General features: G+C 44.1%; 1 protein-coding gene across 2 annotated transcripts in view; it reads right to left on the bottom strand.

The window, feature by feature from the left end:
• Positions 1-4,458: 4,458 nt before the first annotated feature.
• The window catches only part of ARSK (arylsulfatase family member K), a 44,075-nt gene continuing 31,379 nt past the window's right edge, over positions 4,459-17,154 (bottom strand). For both annotated transcript variants that reach the window (XM_032798707.2, XM_032798708.2), the window contains 2 exons: positions 5,025-5,249; positions 4,459-4,924 (listed from right to left, as the gene is read on the bottom strand). In XM_032798707.2, the coding sequence (XP_032654598.2) occupies positions 4,647-4,924; positions 5,025-5,249 (503 nt within the window). In that variant the 3' untranslated portion in view covers positions 4,459-4,646. The remainder of the gene's footprint in view (positions 4,925-5,024; positions 5,250-17,154) is intronic.

Below are 17,154 nucleotides of genomic sequence, written 5' to 3'. Positions count from 1 at the left end.
AAAAATCCGGTTTCCTGATTGGTCCTCTGGTCAGGTGTTTGGTTCCCTTTGTTAACCCTTTACAGGTAAAAGAAACATTAACCCTTAGCTATCTGTTTATGACAGTCCATCAATGGCTATTAGCAAGATGGTCAGGGATGCAACCTCATGCTCTGGGATGGCCCTAAACTTCTGACTACCAGAAGCAGGGACCGGATGACAGGGGATGAATCATTTGATAAATTACCTTGTTCTATTAATTCTCTCTGAAGCATCTGGCACCAGCCAGTGTCAGGAGATAGGAATACTGGCTGGATGGACCATTAGTCTTAGCCAATATGTTTGTTTTTTATGTTCACCTGATGGACTTATAGGCCTGTGGATCCAAGAACAGAATTTGTCCTTTACTTTTTCCTTAAATTCCATGTGTTGCAAAGTTAATTTGACTTGGACTGCAAGAATAGTAGTGTGGATGTTTAACATTGATGTGAAAATGGTGTACATGGTTATAAAACTAACGCTATTAAAGTAACCAATTTTGAAGTTAAATTGGTTTAACTTTGTACAAGCAGAGTTTATGCTGGGTATCTAATGTAAGGAGAGAGGGAGTACTAAAGTGCTTCCCTTTTCTCCTCCCAGTGCTTCAGAAAGAAGGCTCATACCCAAAGGAGATTAAATAATTTATTTATGGAAGCCAACATATTTGTTTTTTTGTTTTGTTTTGTTTTAACAAATACTTTGATTTCTTAAAAAATTACAAGAAAAGTATAATTGAATATCAGGGTTGGAAGGACTAGTCTAACCCCTGCTGAAAGGGGGACCAATCCCCAGACAAATTTTTGCCCCATCAGTGATCAAACTCACAATCCTGGGTTTAGTAGGCCAATGCTCAAACCACTGAGCTAACCCTCTCACCAAAAGAGCTAGCTAACCTTAGTTTTAGAATAAGTATGTGGTGAAGGAAGCCACCCTACTTGCAAATAACAAAGTGTTCTGGGATTTTTTTTTCCATAGCACTTGGTTGATAACATACAAATGTAGAGATTACAAGACATTAAACCCAAGATTGGTGGTGGTCTTTTTTTGTGTGTTTAACTTCTTTTTTCATAGAGAAAAACACAAAATTGTAGCTCTGCTGCATATAATTTCTTTTGATTCACTCTTTGGACTGCTGTCTTATCCTTGAGAGGCTTGAAAGAAGAGATGTTACTGGGTCAAAGGACAGATGGACAAGCCAGGATAAGCAAACGCAGGCCCTGAAAAGTCTGTACTGACCAGAAAGGCACAATGTTTAAAACAAGAGAGCTGGTGCTGAGGGGTCAGCTTCCAGTAACAGGAGAATCAGCCCCTCAGTTGCTCTCTACAGAGTTGGAGAGAGAACTCAATTTGCCTCTTCTTCAAATGAACCAGTTGACCAAAAGCCTCCAGCTTCTTAGGGAGTGTCCCCCATCTCAACTACCTGTTCCTGAAATCAATTGGCTACTGAAAGCCTTGGGTAGAGAGACAACCCAAGTCCCTGTTCAGAGGGAGAGGAGATTCTAGCCTCCCTTGTACTGGAAGCTGAAGGAAGACTAAGAATTGATTAACATAAGGACTTGCTCAACCCAATGAGTGATGTGCCTGCCTCACAATGAGATGCCACCATTGTGAGTAATCTGTGCATGTCTCAAAACTAGTTAATAAAGGCCCCTGGGGTGAGTTAAGAGCTGGTCTGTGTATACAGAGCCAAGCAAAGGCTTACATGTAGCAGAAACGGTTTGTCAGCACCACAGTGCTCCCAACAAAGGTCAGACCTGCAACTTCCCTGTGACTTCAAATTCACCTCCTTTTGGTCATTCCAAAAGTGCTCCAATCCATAGGGCAGTGTGTACATTCCATCTGCCTGAGACTGGTGGGTAGACACTGGGCGTGTACCCCCATTGCCTTTATATGATTTTTGAGGGATATTGATTATAATTAGTTACTAGAAGGAATATGATTATTTTAGGGAGGGTCTGATTATTGTTGTAAGATTAAGGTACTCATTTATTTATCTGTTCCCCTTGATCTTCCTTCCTTTTTATCCTAATTTCTGTCCTTACTCATTTAACACTATTTTCCCCCCTAGACATGTTTATTCCTTCTTAAAACTGCTTGGCCCTTGATTCTTTAACAAAGAAACAAGAAAATCAGGATGTTGGGCACTAGGATGGCAAGAGAGTGCAAGTTGCTCAACTGTATTAATTTTTTTGGACCCATTTGTGAGTTTGCCACAGTGAAGGGGCAGTGCATGGTTATGCTGTCCCAGGAATAACCCAACAGACCCATGATGACTCTCAGTCACAGTCTGCCTCCTAGTTTTCCCTTCATCCACAGAGGAAGTACCTAGTATTAGGCCTATGGTAGCCAGCACACTGAGGATTGGTAGTCATTACCCCAACCTTTTGTCCCTCTCCTGTTTAGCCCTGTCCTGCTCAATGACATGGAGATGAGACAGCCCTGCAAAGGCTCCTCTGTGCTGCTACCTATGATCCAGGAAGCTGGTACAAGGGAGTAAACGGGTTGCCATATTCCCTCACGTAGCACACGATGTGCCACAGACTGGCCCCCTCTGTGAGCAGAACACCTACTCACAACTACATTTTGAAGCAGGCTCACCAGCTTTGAAAGGTACTACTGTGTCCACAAAGTCTTCAGACTACATAATTTTCCCTTCTATATAATTTCTTTAAATGATACATAATGAGATACACTGGAATAAAGGCTTGTAATCATTCTTATTTTGGAATGTACTGTACAGTATCCTGCCCTCTTCCAGATCTTTGAACACTGTAATTCCCTTCGCTCTTCAAGTCTTGAGCAGTCCTAGACATTCATGTGTGAATATTTTTCTCAAGTCGTATACTCAGTTTCCAATATATTCCTCAGATCTGATCCCTTTTCTATTTTTCAGTTTTGCTGACAGTGATTTTATTACTATGTGAACCTTGTACTTATTTTTAACAAGAATTGTAACTTACACTGCACTGCTCAGAGATTCATTTGCACTATTAATGTATAACCTTTGATTCAGAATAAAAACTGAGGAAATACTAATGGTATGTGTAAGATCTGCTTTAATGTATTAGGGGAGCAAAACCATGATACACTACAGTTTAAAATATCACATTTAAAACATCTAGTAAATCAGTCTATCGATTCAGTTACTCAATAGGTGTACAATGTTTAATCTCAGAAAGCAGATGGTATTTTCACGTTTATCTTTGCCAGTTTAATTTTACTGTTGAAATATTTATTAGGGATTCCTATTCGAGAGCTCTTAAAAATGAGGCATAATGTGATCGTGAGCAGTTACTATAGCAGCTGCATGTACATTAGCTTAAAGACTAAGCTGCACATTGAAATGCTCCTGTAATTATGTATTTCATTAAAAAAACAGAGTAGGTTATAGCTGCCAGTCAATTTTCCTACCTACGCTCCATTTCTTTGTAAGAATGATTTTCTGTAAGGTCTACTAGAAGTGATTTAAAAATATTGATATTTTCAAAGTTAATCTTTTCTTTGGGATTCCCATTGCAGCACATCTCCTTCCTTTTATCTTTTAATCACGGATTCTGCATTCAGATGCATATAGGTGTAAGTGTCCACTTGCATGGAGAATTGGTACCTTAGACTGTAAGATTTCCTGGCAGACTATGTCTATTTTATTCAGTGCACAGCATACAGTTGATGATTAATGAATAGGTCTACTCACAAGCATTGGTCTTCATGCTTTGTAGTTTCCTGTCACATATGGCGAAAAATTGGTGTTTATATTTGCCTATTTGTTGCTCTGTGAGTTATATGCAAAGTTTGCATACTGTTGAGTTCTGGATAGCAGGCCCCAGAAACAGATGTTGAAAACTGTCCATCAAAGTTCATTAGGAGAGGAAAGAGAACCACAGGTCTCTAATTTTTATATGCCTGTGTGTGTATATATATACACACATATTTAGAGAGAGTGAGTTAGTTAGTTGTCTATTCCGGTACCTACCATAGCCTCAGAATTTTTGTTCAGACTAACACTAGTTATTGCCCTTTTTGGATGCTCTACATCCTTTCTGATGTGGGTGTGGGAGGGTGGGGTCAGAGAATCTTTTTCATTATTATTTTAAAATCTATCTGGGTGCTAGAATATTTCACTATAATCTGTATCCCACTGGATCGAATCCTGAGGTCTTTATTCAGTTTTGAATTAGTCCTTATGCATGCAAAATCTCCTTTGAATTTTGTTGCTTAAATATTAATTGGCTAATACAGTCTGTATTTTATTAATACACAATATTTTATACAAAGCAATATATATATATATATACACACACACACACAAATACACTTTCCTTCCCATGTATCCTTAAAAGCTGATTAACGCCTACACATATGAAATTTTACATGATAGGAGCTAGGTTTGGTATCATGGTCAGTTATAAAACAAACACATTTAACTTGCTAACAAGGATATAAAAGCTTGTGTGAGCTTTATTTTCATGGATTGCTATCTTAAATTAGCAAACAAATTGTGATGTTATGAATTATATAGTGTTGCAATTACAACTGCATATATTCATTTCCTGAGTGTGTTCATTGTGCTCATTTAATAGAAATTGTTACTATAATGACAGTCAATAATCCCTGTTGCAGTTACTTTATTAATTAGTGTTCATTTGGAGCCACCTGTGAATTGCATCTTTATACTTTCTTGGTTCTTTTAACCAGTCCTGATGCCATCTGAGATTAGCTATAATATTGGAATAATTCTGTCCCAAACTTTGTTTCCAGTTGATAAATTGCTTCTTGTTGTACTTGTGCACAGAGGCAGAGATTCTTGGATAGTTTACTATGGAGCGAAGCTTTTTGTCCAAGGAATATGTGACTTCTGGAAATGTTGTGGCTATGTTTGTCAGTTCATCTGGATCAGCAGACAGATCTGTAACAAACAAAAACCAGTTAAGCACAATTTGCCAAGATATGATTTGGTAAAAACAGAACCATTAAAAATACTTAGTGAAGAAACGTGATTAGTATACCAAAGAGCTGAGGAGGTACGGAATGCCCATCTGAATATGCTATATATTTCCATTTGTCAGTTCGAAGCATATAGGTGGAAGAATTTGCATTACATCCATGAAATTCACTCAGGATCCATGTGGGATGCAGCCTTCTGGATGAGACTTCATCTTCTGCCATTTCAGCCAACAATGGCATCAAGGAATATCCACTGAGATTCTGCGGGACAGGAATTCTAGCTATATCTGAACAAAGATATAAACATAGTTACGCCTTCTTTTAATAAACTCTATAATGATCATTAACATTATATCAAACCACTAAATTATTAGTTATCTGAACAGCGACCATACTACTGTGTTAAAGTATGCCCTCTAATTATGCTTCCTGATAGGAAACAGAAACACAGAGGTTTGCTAAAAAGAACATTATTGAGGCATAAAACCACAAAGCAAGGAAATTCTAAGATACGGTTGTCACATCAATGTGAATTCCACCTTAGTGGGCCCACGTTGCAGTTCATGTCGTGCTCTTTTGTCTTTGTATGTCTGAGGTGAGATCCACCAACACTCTGGACCCTTTATGCCATATGAAAAGACCAGAGCAATGTAAAAGGGCCCTAAAGCTCCATATGGGATTGGGGGAGGATTTACCTGGCCAAGGCACTGCATTATTATTATTTAGCTTTTATATAGCGCTTTTCAGCAGATTAAATGCTTTACAAAGGGTCAGGATCACTACTCCCATTTTACAGATGACAAAACAGAGGCACAGACAGTTGAAGTGACTCGCCCAGGGTCACCCATTTCCTTGCAATCCAATGTTGGGAGTGGGGTGGGAAGCCGAAGGGGTCTGCCAAGGACAGGGCCACAGATTTGACTCAGGAACTTCTTAGTGCCAACTGACAAGGGGCACAGGAATCTCCTCCCTCTGGTATTTACATTATAGCTCAGCAACACAGTGTCAGACAAGGTCTTGAATAAAAGTCTATGTCACTCAGTATCAGTGTGAAATGCATGTACAGATACTTGTAAGGAGGTGTGTGTGTACACATATATATATAGAAAATGTCAAAGTCTGTAGCTAGGGACTGGTCACCAGCAATGGTGAAAAACAGGCTTCCTGTCAGAGAGGAGATGTTTATCGATCTGTTTACATGTAAATTAAGTATTGTCTGGTTCATAGTGGGTTTCCTATCATCAGTCTGAACCGAATATAAATGAAGAATTGTGGGGATTTGAGAAATAAACTAACAGGAAGAGAAAAAATGGGAGTGGAAGAACCTTATCTAGAGGTGTTCTTCAAACATTTGCCTGTGTATTTTGGTAGGTACAAAGGAGGCGCCTGGGCACAATTTATTGAGGAAGAAAAAGGACAGCAGTTTTGCTTCATGAAAAAGGGTCTAAACCAGATTTGGTTGAAAACACTGGGGAGAACTTGGGTGAGACGAGCAACTTTAGACAAGAAATTAACCTGTTAGTTTAGCCTCTACAAAGGGTATTACAGTTTGTTTAATATGTTATTTGTTTCTAATACTCTTACTCACTATCACTTAAATCTCTATTTTTTTTTTTATAATAGATAAACTTATTCTTGTTTTTACTATAAATATAAGTGCTGTCATCCTGGGTTGCATGTTACAAGCAGGGCCGGTGCAATCATTTAGGTGACCTAGGCGGTTGCCTACGGTGCTGGCATTTGAGGGGTACCATTTTCTTCAGCAGCGAACACGGTGGCCGGATCTTTGGTGGCTGGATCTTCAGCCACCTCCAGCATTTAGGCGGAGGGAGCTGGGCAGGGGAGCGCGGGGGAGGCTCACCCCTGCCCTGCCTCCTCCCCGAGCACACCGTGGCCACTTCATTTCTCCTGCCTCCCAGGCTTGCTGCGCCTAAGCTGATTGGTGCCACAAGCCTGGGAGGCAGGAGAAGTGAAGCAGTGCTCGGGGAGGAGGCGAGGCAGGGGTGAGCGTGCTCAGGGTGCTCGTGCATGGAGCAGGGGTGAGCCGGGGTGGGGAGCTGCTGCAAGGGGGGGCGCCTCAAGACGGAGGGGGGAGCTGCTGTGGGGGGGGGCCCTCAGGGCAGGGGCACGGTGTGGGGGGAGGGTGCAAGGTGGAAGTTTTGCCTAGGGCGCGAAACATCCTTGCACCGGTCCTGGTTACAATGTGTACTGTTCCTTTGGGAGCTGCGAGCCTGGTAATTCTGTGAGTGAGTGTTCAGTGGATTAAGGGCCTTGATACTGCAAGAAGCGCTCTGAAACTAAGTGGTTGGTGTGTGTCTATCACTCCCTGCACAGAGAGAGTAGCTTGCAGAGACCTGGAAGTCAGTGCTTGTGCTGACAGAGGCTGCTGGTTTCAGCAGGCACAGACAAGACTGTTTCACACTAAGGGCAAGTGGTAATGAGGTGCCTCAGAGTCATAACCCTGGGGAACAACACAACAGCACATGGTGCAAAAGAGATTCTGGGCAGGGTGCAGTCCAGATAGGCTGCCATAACTCAGGCTGCCCCCCAAGAGCTACATTATACTAGGGGACTCTCTAGCCCCCAGAGCAGGGCTAGATTAGGAGTGCGCAAAGATGCATTGATACTCTAGGAGGCACAGTACAGAATATCACCCATGCTATCTAAACACCAAAGTGTCTATTAAGAATGTAGTACTATTTTTATCATACCTCCAAACACAGTATACTATGTGTCATTAATAACTCTGTGTTTTCGATTTCACAGTGGCCTGCAGTAGTGTGTTATCTCCTGTTTTATGCATAGGTTATTGCAGGTACATAGAGTAGTCACTTCATTTGCTAATGGCACCTACTGTATGTATATAGCCCATCCTGGTGACTTTTTTTTCTCAGTAGCATCTAATATCTTTCTTCTCCTCTCCTAGCTTTGTTAAATTGCTTCTGTAGGCTATGCATCAGTCTATAGATCTGCATCCTGCTATGGTGAACAGGTGGCTTCATGGAGGCAGTATTTGACTTAGCTGTAGGAAGAAAAGTAGTATCTTATGTAAACCAGTAAACTACCGTCTTTGGGCCAGACTATGCCCAGCCCTAAATGGGTGCACAAGGGATATAAGCCCTGGTCTCTTACACAAGGAGTGTTCAAGGCTAACATCTTCAATAGCTGTAGCCTCCCTAATGGGGCTGAGGGAGCCATGCCGCCCAAACCACCTCCATGCTGACCAGCAAAGCTGAGGCCACCTGGAGGGAAGGGCATGTCCCACCCTGTTAAAGGATATGGAATAAGAGTTGCAATCTTAGAGAAATTAACCCTACCTGCCAGGGTCACTCACGACCCTTTGCACCCGCTGCAATTTATCCTCAAATCAGTCAGATAGGCAATGAGTGAATCTCCAGTTTCTCCGAAAACAAAGTATTTCAATAAGATGGTTTCTTGAGAAGAGAGACTATTTCCTGGTGACCATATAAGCCAAAGCAATTACATTTGTAATGGCCAAAGACGCACTGGTTGTTTCATCACTTGCCAGAAAGGAAAGGTTAAAAGATGACTGAGATGCTTCTTCCTTTTTTTTCTTAGTCACCTGAATAATTTAATTCTACTTGATTTATGTTTCTATTTTTGACATACTGATTACAGGAAGGAAGAATTGGCAGAACAGAAGAAGAGTGAGAGAACAGGAAGGAGATGGCTTTAAAAATACAGACTTCAAGAAGAGAGACTGAAAAGGAAGGATTTTAAAACACTTGGATCAATAAATTATTTGGAGGGAATGACAGACAACCAAGAAGAGAGTGATTTAAAATCTGTTAATATATTGTTGGGATCAAATCTGGATTTACATCCGGTCCATAAGATGGTATATATCCTATCCTGGCTCTGAAAGGACTAATGTTGGCCCGAGGAGACTATTAAGCCATCAGGCTCTATCTGGATCAGGGACCAGGCCTAAATATGTCTGAAGTCCAGCTAGGAAAGGAGTTGAGAGATGACTACAAACAAAGGAAATACAGACAAGAAGGGGGCTGCAGACAGAAACTCTGCAGTCATTCTCTAGGACTAGTGAGTGGAGAGTCTGGCAAGGTAAAGTAGGAAGACCAGGGGGAAAGTTGGTCCTGGGACCCTTTCTAGAATAGGGAAGTCTGATAGGAGGCCAGAAGTGACATGGAGGCCAGAAGTGACATGGAGGAGCAAGCTCCAGTGGTGAGCCCTGATAAAAGGGCAGGATTGGGATTTCCTAGGATGCACTCAGTGAGGCACTGATAAGGGAAACATAAGAGGGGTGACAGATCAAGCTCAAGGAGGGCAGAAGTTGACTTAAATTGGTGCTCTGTTTGAGAGTTTGTTGGAGATGAATCTAGAGAGGTTGTCGGGAGATGCCCTGAAAAAGAGTCTGTGGCAAGAAGTGTAGGGAGGAAGCAGCAGAAGTCTGGGAGTAGACCTTGACTGCAGATGTAGGGACTCTGGACTGGAGCCCAGCACTGTGAGTTTTCAAACCAGACACTAGGAAAGATGGCATGAAGGCCTTGAGTAGAGGTCAGGGATGATGGAGAGCCTTGAGAGAACAATGTGAGGACCCTTGAGAGAACAATGTGAGGGGCCAAGAATCAGGGCCAACGATCTTTGTGTGGACATTGGACTGTTCGTTATTCTGTTACCTAGAAGGAGCAAGACTAAAGTGTGACCTGGCCACAGGGCTGAGTTGCGAGAGAGACCACCGCAGGACTGGTGCAGCCATTGGCAGGGCATCACTATATGACAGATCAACTATACCATGTCTAGCCATGAGGGGACATGCCAGCAGTGAGTCAATTCCTCCACAGTCTCAAGTTAGAATTTGAATCAAGGTGAAAGTGACTGAAAAGTTATAATTTGAAGGCTGTTTTGAAGGTCTTTGTGGTCTTAGTCTAATCCCTGTTGAACAGGTTCCTATGTTAAAAAAAGCACCATATCACAGAAATGGATGACAGAGGGGACTGGTCATAGGATGGAGAGACTTCAGTCTCTATTAAGAATTGACTAAATATCATTACCATCTGATGGCTGTTTGGTGAGGAAATGTGTTGGTGGTCTCACTCTGTATCTACAGTATAACAGTTCAGATCACAAAAATCACTATTACAATTAGCACTATAAAGAGTCCTAGGCTTCATTTAGCATAAAAACTGACCTATCCTCTTGACAATGAATGGGGTCTCTTCGGAGACAAATTAAAAGGGAAATTTTGGTGTGTTTGCACTGTGCTTCTGTTGTTTGTTGCTGTACCTGTTCTTTGGACATAATCACTTTCCAATGTTCGCAGTTCAGCACTTTTAATACATATGCAATTCATTAAGAAAAAGATAACAATGGGTAGAGGAGAAAAGGTGACAAAAAAATGAGATGAGAGGAGAGAAATATATTGAGGGCAGAGGGATAGGAGGACATATGAGAAGTGAAGTGGCAGAACAGAAGAGAAAGGACATCTTTTTTTCTTAGTGTTCTTTCTTTTCTCTTCTCTCTCAACAACTTTGCCAGTTCTACCCTTTTCCTCCTATCCCTTTTCACTTCTCCCTTCGACAACATTCTGACTCTTCTTTCTCCTCTCAACATTGCTGTCAGAGTCCATCCCACTCTTCCCCATCCACTTTCCTCTCTGATTTTGATACCTGGCTCTCTATCTTGTAACCATGTACCATTTTCATCCTACCAGCTTCATCATCTGTCAAGTCTGACCTTCAAAGCTAAATAGACTCTCCCACTCACCAAGACGGCTGATCACTCAACACTGAGGTCTCATCTGCTCTCCTCTAACCTCTCTGCTTGATCCAGTATGTCAGGGTCTGTGGAAGACTGGTGCCCAGGACATGGGTGATCTGGTTTGGTGGTTGGTGCAGTGTTCAGAAACCAGAGACCAGGAGGCAGATCCAGAGCCAGGTGTCAAAGTTGAAAGTCTGAAGCTATAGAGCCATAGCCTAGCATTAGAACTGGGGTCAGACTGGAAACAAGAACTGAACCCAAGGGTCAGTACTAAGTCAGAAGCCAAAAAGCTGAATAAGGTCAGAGCTGGAGCAGTCAGAAACCAGGGCAATAAGGTTGAGGGACCGGAATGAGGCCGAGGGGAGGAGCCGGGAACAGGGTAGAGTTGAAGTCAGGAGGTGCAGATTATGCCAGAAGTGAGGCAGCAGATGGTAGGGTCTGTAGCAGAAGCAAGCCAGGATCCACTTTGTTGCCCAGACAACTTCTAGTCTCTTTGTGACTTAAATAGTGCCAAACCCAGCATCTTCCCTGGGAGATGATCGCATAATGCGAGATGATTGTGTCAACTGTCTTTTCTTCTTCGAGTGATTGCTCATGTGTATTCCACAATAAGTGATTCCAAGCTATATCTGTTGGAGGTGGGTAGGAGTTCACAGACTCTCAGGATGGAGTACAGCCCTGCCAGACCCGGCATCTTCTGGGAGATGATCGCATAATGTGAGATGATTGTGTGAACGGAAGATCTGGATTGGGGCAGCCACGAGTAAAACGCCCCGCTCAGCTGCCCACCAGGAAAACCGAGACCACTTTGCCAAGTAGGCTTGACACGTGGAGGGTCACCTGCTTTCCAAGAGGACGCGCTGAACATCTTCTGAGCACGTCCTTTCCTCCTGGCCTAACCACTGAGCAGTCATGTTATGATGTGGAGTGCTGTTAGGCTGGGGTGAAGGAGGTGGCCCTGGTCCTGGAAGAGCAGGTCCAGGCAGGATGGCAACAGCCATGGTGGGGCGACTGCCAGGCTCTTGAGGGTCCCGTACCAATGTTGCCTGGGCCACACCAGGGCAATCAGGAGGATCCGGGCCCTGTCCATTTTTATCTTTTCTAGGACCTTGCCAATCAGCAGGATGGAGGGAAAGGCATAGAGAAGCTGGCCCAACCAGGATAGGAGGAAGGCATCAGAGATGGTGTCCACTCCCAACCCCTCCGGAGCAGAATCAGGGACACCAGTGGTTCTGCCAAGTCGCCAACAGATCCACCTGGGGAGTTCCCCACTCTTCAAAAAGCCTGTGCACTACCTCTGGGTGTAGAGACCACTCGTGCTGAGAGGAGAAGTCTTGGCTCAGGTGATCCGCTTGTGAGTTCCAGGTGCCTGGTAGGTGGTCTGTAGGCAAATGTCGTGTCCCACAGTCCCACAGCCTGAGTGCTTCCGGGCAGAGGAGCGGCCCCGCCTTGCCTGATGTAAAACACTGAGGCCATGTTATCTGTGATAAACCTGACCACTCTGCCCTCCAGGTGGGAGTGGAAGGCCACGCACAACAGATGGACCACCCTGAGTTCCTTGATGTTTATATGCAGGGCAAGGTCCTGTGCAGATCACAGACCTTGGGTCTGAATGTCTCCCATATGGGCTCCCCACCCCAGGTCTGATGCATTGGACACCAGCTCCACTGAAGGGGGCCTGCCCCTGAATGGGACCCCGTGAAGCATGCTCCCCGGGGAGGACCACCATTGTAGGGAGGTGATCACCAGCTCAGGCACAGTGAGGACTTTGTCCATCCTGTTTCTGGCCTGGGAGAACACCGAGGCCAACCAGAGCTGGAGGGGCCTCATCCTGAGTCTGGTGTGACAAACCACATATGTGCACGCCGACATGTGACCCAGTAACTGGAGGCATGCTCTGGCTGTGGTCACGGGGAACCTTGTGACTGTGTCGATGAGCCCTTTCAGGGTCTTGAATCTGTCTGGTGGGAGGGAGGCCTTGGCCGATGTCACGTCCAGGATTGTCCCGATAAACTCTATGTGCTGTACCGGGTCTAACGTGGACTTGGTGTCGTTCACCAACGGGCCCAGTGTGGTGCACATGGACAGAAGCACCACGTGATTCCGCACCTGCAACCGGGAGCTGCCCTTGACCAGCCAGTCATCCAAACACCACAAACATGCACTTTGTGAATACCCTGGGAGCAGTGGACAGACCAAACAGGAGGACCATAAATTGGTAGTGCTCCTGCCCAACCGTGAAACAGAGGAAGTGCTTGTGCCCCTTGAATATATGAATGTGGAAGTATGCGTCCTGCAGATTGAGGGTGGCGTACCAGTCCCCGGGATCCAGGGAGGAGATGATGGAGGCTAGAGGGACCATGCGAAACTTGAGCTTTACCATGTACTGGTTCAGGCCTTGCAGGTCCAGGATGGGTTTGAGACCCCCTTTGGCCTTCGGGATAAGGAAATAGCGGGAATAGTACTCCTTGTATTTGAACTCTGCTGGCACCTCTTCCACCGCTCCTAAGCCAAGGAGCCGCCCCATCTCCTGCCTGAGCAGGGCCTCATGAGAGTGGTCGCCCAGGAGCAATGGCATGGAGGGTGGTTGGGCGGGGCAGAGGTAAATTGGAAGGTGTAGCCCCGGGAGATGGTGTTGAGGACCCAATGGTCCGAAGTCAGTCATGACCACTCCATGAGATAAGCACACAACCGGTTGGAGAAGGGAAGGTTTATTGCGGGTGGACCCCTGATATTAATTGGTAAGTTGTCCTCTGGCATCCTGTCAGAACTGACATTTCCCCCACCTGTTTACCCTCGGAGGACCCAGGCTGGGGGGCAGACCAGGACTGCCTCTGCGGGCTCTCTTATAGCCCCATGACTTTTGTAAGGGGGGGCTCACATTTAGAGTGGCTGGCCTGGGTGGGAGCCTGCTGAGGTTTAAACTTGGTCCTGCCTGGAGCCAGGACGTAGAGCCAAGTGTCTTAGCACTGTGCGGGTATCTTTCAGGCCATGCAATTTAATGCCCATCTGTTCCGCAAACAGGGCCTTACCATCGAACAGGAGGTCTTGCAAGCTGATGTGGAAATGCCTGTCAAGAAAATGAAAGAGCTTATTACTTTTTTCAAGAGAGGCGGAGGGCTGGGAGAAAGGAAAGAATCCTTCCCACTTTATGTTTTGCATGAAAATGAGGCCAAGGTTTAAAACCGTTATCAACCTGGTATACTTTTATTTCAGCATCTTCATATACTGATGTATCAAGAAGCTTCTTCTAGCAACATCCCCAGACAAAAGACAAACCATGGTAAGAATTTCAGATTTAACTGTTATTTTACAAAAAAGTCAGGAGGTGGTTGTGGGGGCTAGGGCTCTGTTATCAGTATTAATTTCAATATTATTTCAGGCCAGGAAAGCCTTGGAGGATATTATTATTTGGAAGGACAAACAATTTTGCAGGCTGCATGCAGAAACCCATCTATCTAAGCAAGGGAGATTTTTGTGGTTGCCTGGTGATTGAAAAACATATCAAAGCATGGAGAGGGTTGGTTAGTTACGTAGGCAGCCACTGGAAGTTTGCCCTACCCAGGAATTTTACAAACCTGCTTGAATTTCTCCTGTATGAAAAATTATCAAGCATCTTCCAGGAGTGGGAGAAAATTCAGGCGAGTATTAACAGGATGCTGAAGTAGGATGCAAAGAGTTCCAAAGAGCAGAACTGATATTCACTCCCAACCCCAGCCCAGACAGTGTGCTGTGAATGGACAGAACCAGACGGCCAAGCACTGAAGCCCACAAGGGACTTTACTACTTAATGCAACCAGTGGGATTTATAATCCATACTGTCTGGGACAATGCTTTAATGCTACTGGGGTGATTCAGTTGCAGACAGTGGTATATGCAAAGATACATAATCATGCTAAGCCTGTTACTGTTCATAATTTGCTATTATTCTTTTAAAAAAATAGTTAAGAATCATTAGATATGTTTAAATCACCCTCCCACCCTGGCAATACTTAGGGTTACTTCAGATCACACATGATGCGGAGAAAGAGGGGTGGCTTTTACTTCACCCAAAGCTAAAACCCATCCTATGTACTATCCTCCATAACAATTATTTTATTGTTCATAATCCAGAAATCCCACTCTTATGCTACAATTTCCCGCATGGTAATAATAAAGATGATTGGTTGCACTTACCAGACTATGGATCCAATTCCTGGTCCCGCACTGCTTCCTCTCCGGACTGTTCCCTGGGCCCATCTCAGAAGAGATCCTCTGAAAATTCACCCACAACACCCACAAGTCCAGCCAGCCACGTGGACTGATCCTAAGCTTTCTGCTCCACAGTCTGTTTATGGGAGTTCATTGTGATGCTGGCCAGTGCCATCCCCAGAGTTCTTTTACCTCCCTTGCTTTGGGGTCTGAACATAAGATGGTCTGCATTCAAAAGTATGTCAAGAAGGACGGTGGGCTCTGTGCTCAGGGCAGTGACAAGCACCCGGTCCAACTCCATGTAGAAAGGGCATATAGATAGGGAGTTGCTGGACCTGCTGTTGCCATCCTCAGCTTTAAGGCTTGATGCACTCCCTGTGCCGCATACCAGTCCGGCTAAGCCCCTCTCTGCCAGCTTCTTCATGATGCTCTCATACGTGGAAGTTCTGGATACTCCTCCCAAACTCATAACGCTTGCTGTACTCACACTAGAGGTTAACCAGAACCCTGGAGTGCTCCTGCAGCCAACAAACAGCGCAATGCTGATGATGTGCCTCTTCCTATTAGGCACAGTTGAGCTGTGCAGAAACAAGCAGGTTGCATGGAAATGAAGGGTTAAATGCCGAGCAACAGTGTATAAACCAGCAATAGCATCTGGTACATAGTGGGTGACAAAGAAGTGGGTAGGTAGAAGGGCCAGATCATGCAGGTACCAGGAATTGTTGGAATGGCACTGACAGCCATTTTTGCTTTTGCTATATCCACACTACAAAATGGGTGAGTAGAGATGTAACTCACAGTCCAACATGTGCTTTGCCCCACATCCCCAGGCAAGCACATAGCTGTGGATTCAGTGTGCACTTATACATGTTTAAGGTTTTGACTCTGGATAGTAGGAGGATTTGGGGAACAATGTGCAGTTTTTATATTGTTGGAAAGAGTAAATAACACTTTCCTATTCACTCCTCCCACACCATTCACGATTTTATAGACCTCTATCATATCCCCTGCTAATAGTCTCCTTTCTAAACTGAACATTCTGAATCCTGTTAGTCTGTCCTCCTACGGAAGCCATAACATACCCATGATCATCTTTGCTGCCCTTCGTGGAACCTTTTCCAGGTTCCCCTACAACCTTTTCGAGATGGGGCAACCAGAACTGTACATAATATTCATAGTGTGGATGCACCATGGATTTTATACAGTGGCATTATGATATTTTTTTATCTCTTTCCTAATGGTTCCTAACATTGTTAGCCTTTTTGACCACTGCTGCACAATCAGCTGAGGTTTTCAGAGAACTATCTGCAATGACTCCAAGATCGGTCTTGAGTGGTAACAGATACTTTAGAACCCATGATTATGTATGAGGAAAAAAGTCATCCTAACTACAGTGTGCATTACTTTGCACTTAACACTGAATTTGAATAAAGTGCCTGAGAAGCTTGGGGAATCTTTGTCATTAGAAGCTTTTAAGAACAGGTTAGACAGCCATTTGTCAGGGATGGTCTATATAATACTTAGTCCTGCCTTGAGTGCAGGGGACTGGAATAGATGATCTATTGAGGTCCCTTCCAATCCTATACTTCTATGATTCATCTGCCCTTTGTTGCCTAGTGTCCAGTTTTGTGAGATCCCCCTGTAACTCTTGGCAGTCAGCTTTGGACTTAACTATCTTGAGTATTTTGTATCTGCAAACTTTACTGTTCAGTCTGTTTTCCAGATGAACAGGTCAAATAGCATTCGTCCCACTACAGATCCTTGGGGAACCCCGCTAATGACTACACTCCATTGTGAAAACTATTTATCCCTATCCTTTGTTTCCTATCTTTTAACCAATTACTGATCCGGGAGGACCTTCTCTCTTATCCCCTGATTACTTAGTTTCCTTTTGTGAAAGATCTTATCAAAGGCTTTCTGAAAATCCAAGTGCACTATATTGACTGGATCACCTTTATCCATGTGATTGTTGACACCCTCAAAGAATTTTAGTAAATGATTGAGGAATGACTTCCCTTTACAAAAGAGGTGTTGATTCTTCCCCAAAAAATCATATTCATCTATGTGTCTGATAATTCTGTTCTTGTCCTCATCTTCAAGAAGCTTCATAATTCTATGCCTCTCACATAGCCACTCTTGTGGTTTTACTGCATTACCCACTGGCCTTCCTCTCGGTTCATGATGCGCACCTCAGTCTTCCTATGTGTCCACTTCTTTCACAATTTTCTTTACATTTCTGCCATGCTGCCCTTTAGAAATGGA

The sequence above is a fragment of the Chelonoidis abingdonii genome, chromosome 6 (genome assembly GCF_003597395.2).
Source record: "Chelonoidis abingdonii isolate Lonesome George chromosome 6, CheloAbing_2.0, whole genome shotgun sequence".
In the NCBI taxonomy this organism is placed as follows: domain Eukaryota; kingdom Metazoa; phylum Chordata; order Testudines; family Testudinidae; genus Chelonoidis; species Chelonoidis abingdonii.
Note: the sequence above shows the minus strand (reverse complement) of the source record. Positions and strands in the feature narration are given on the sequence as shown.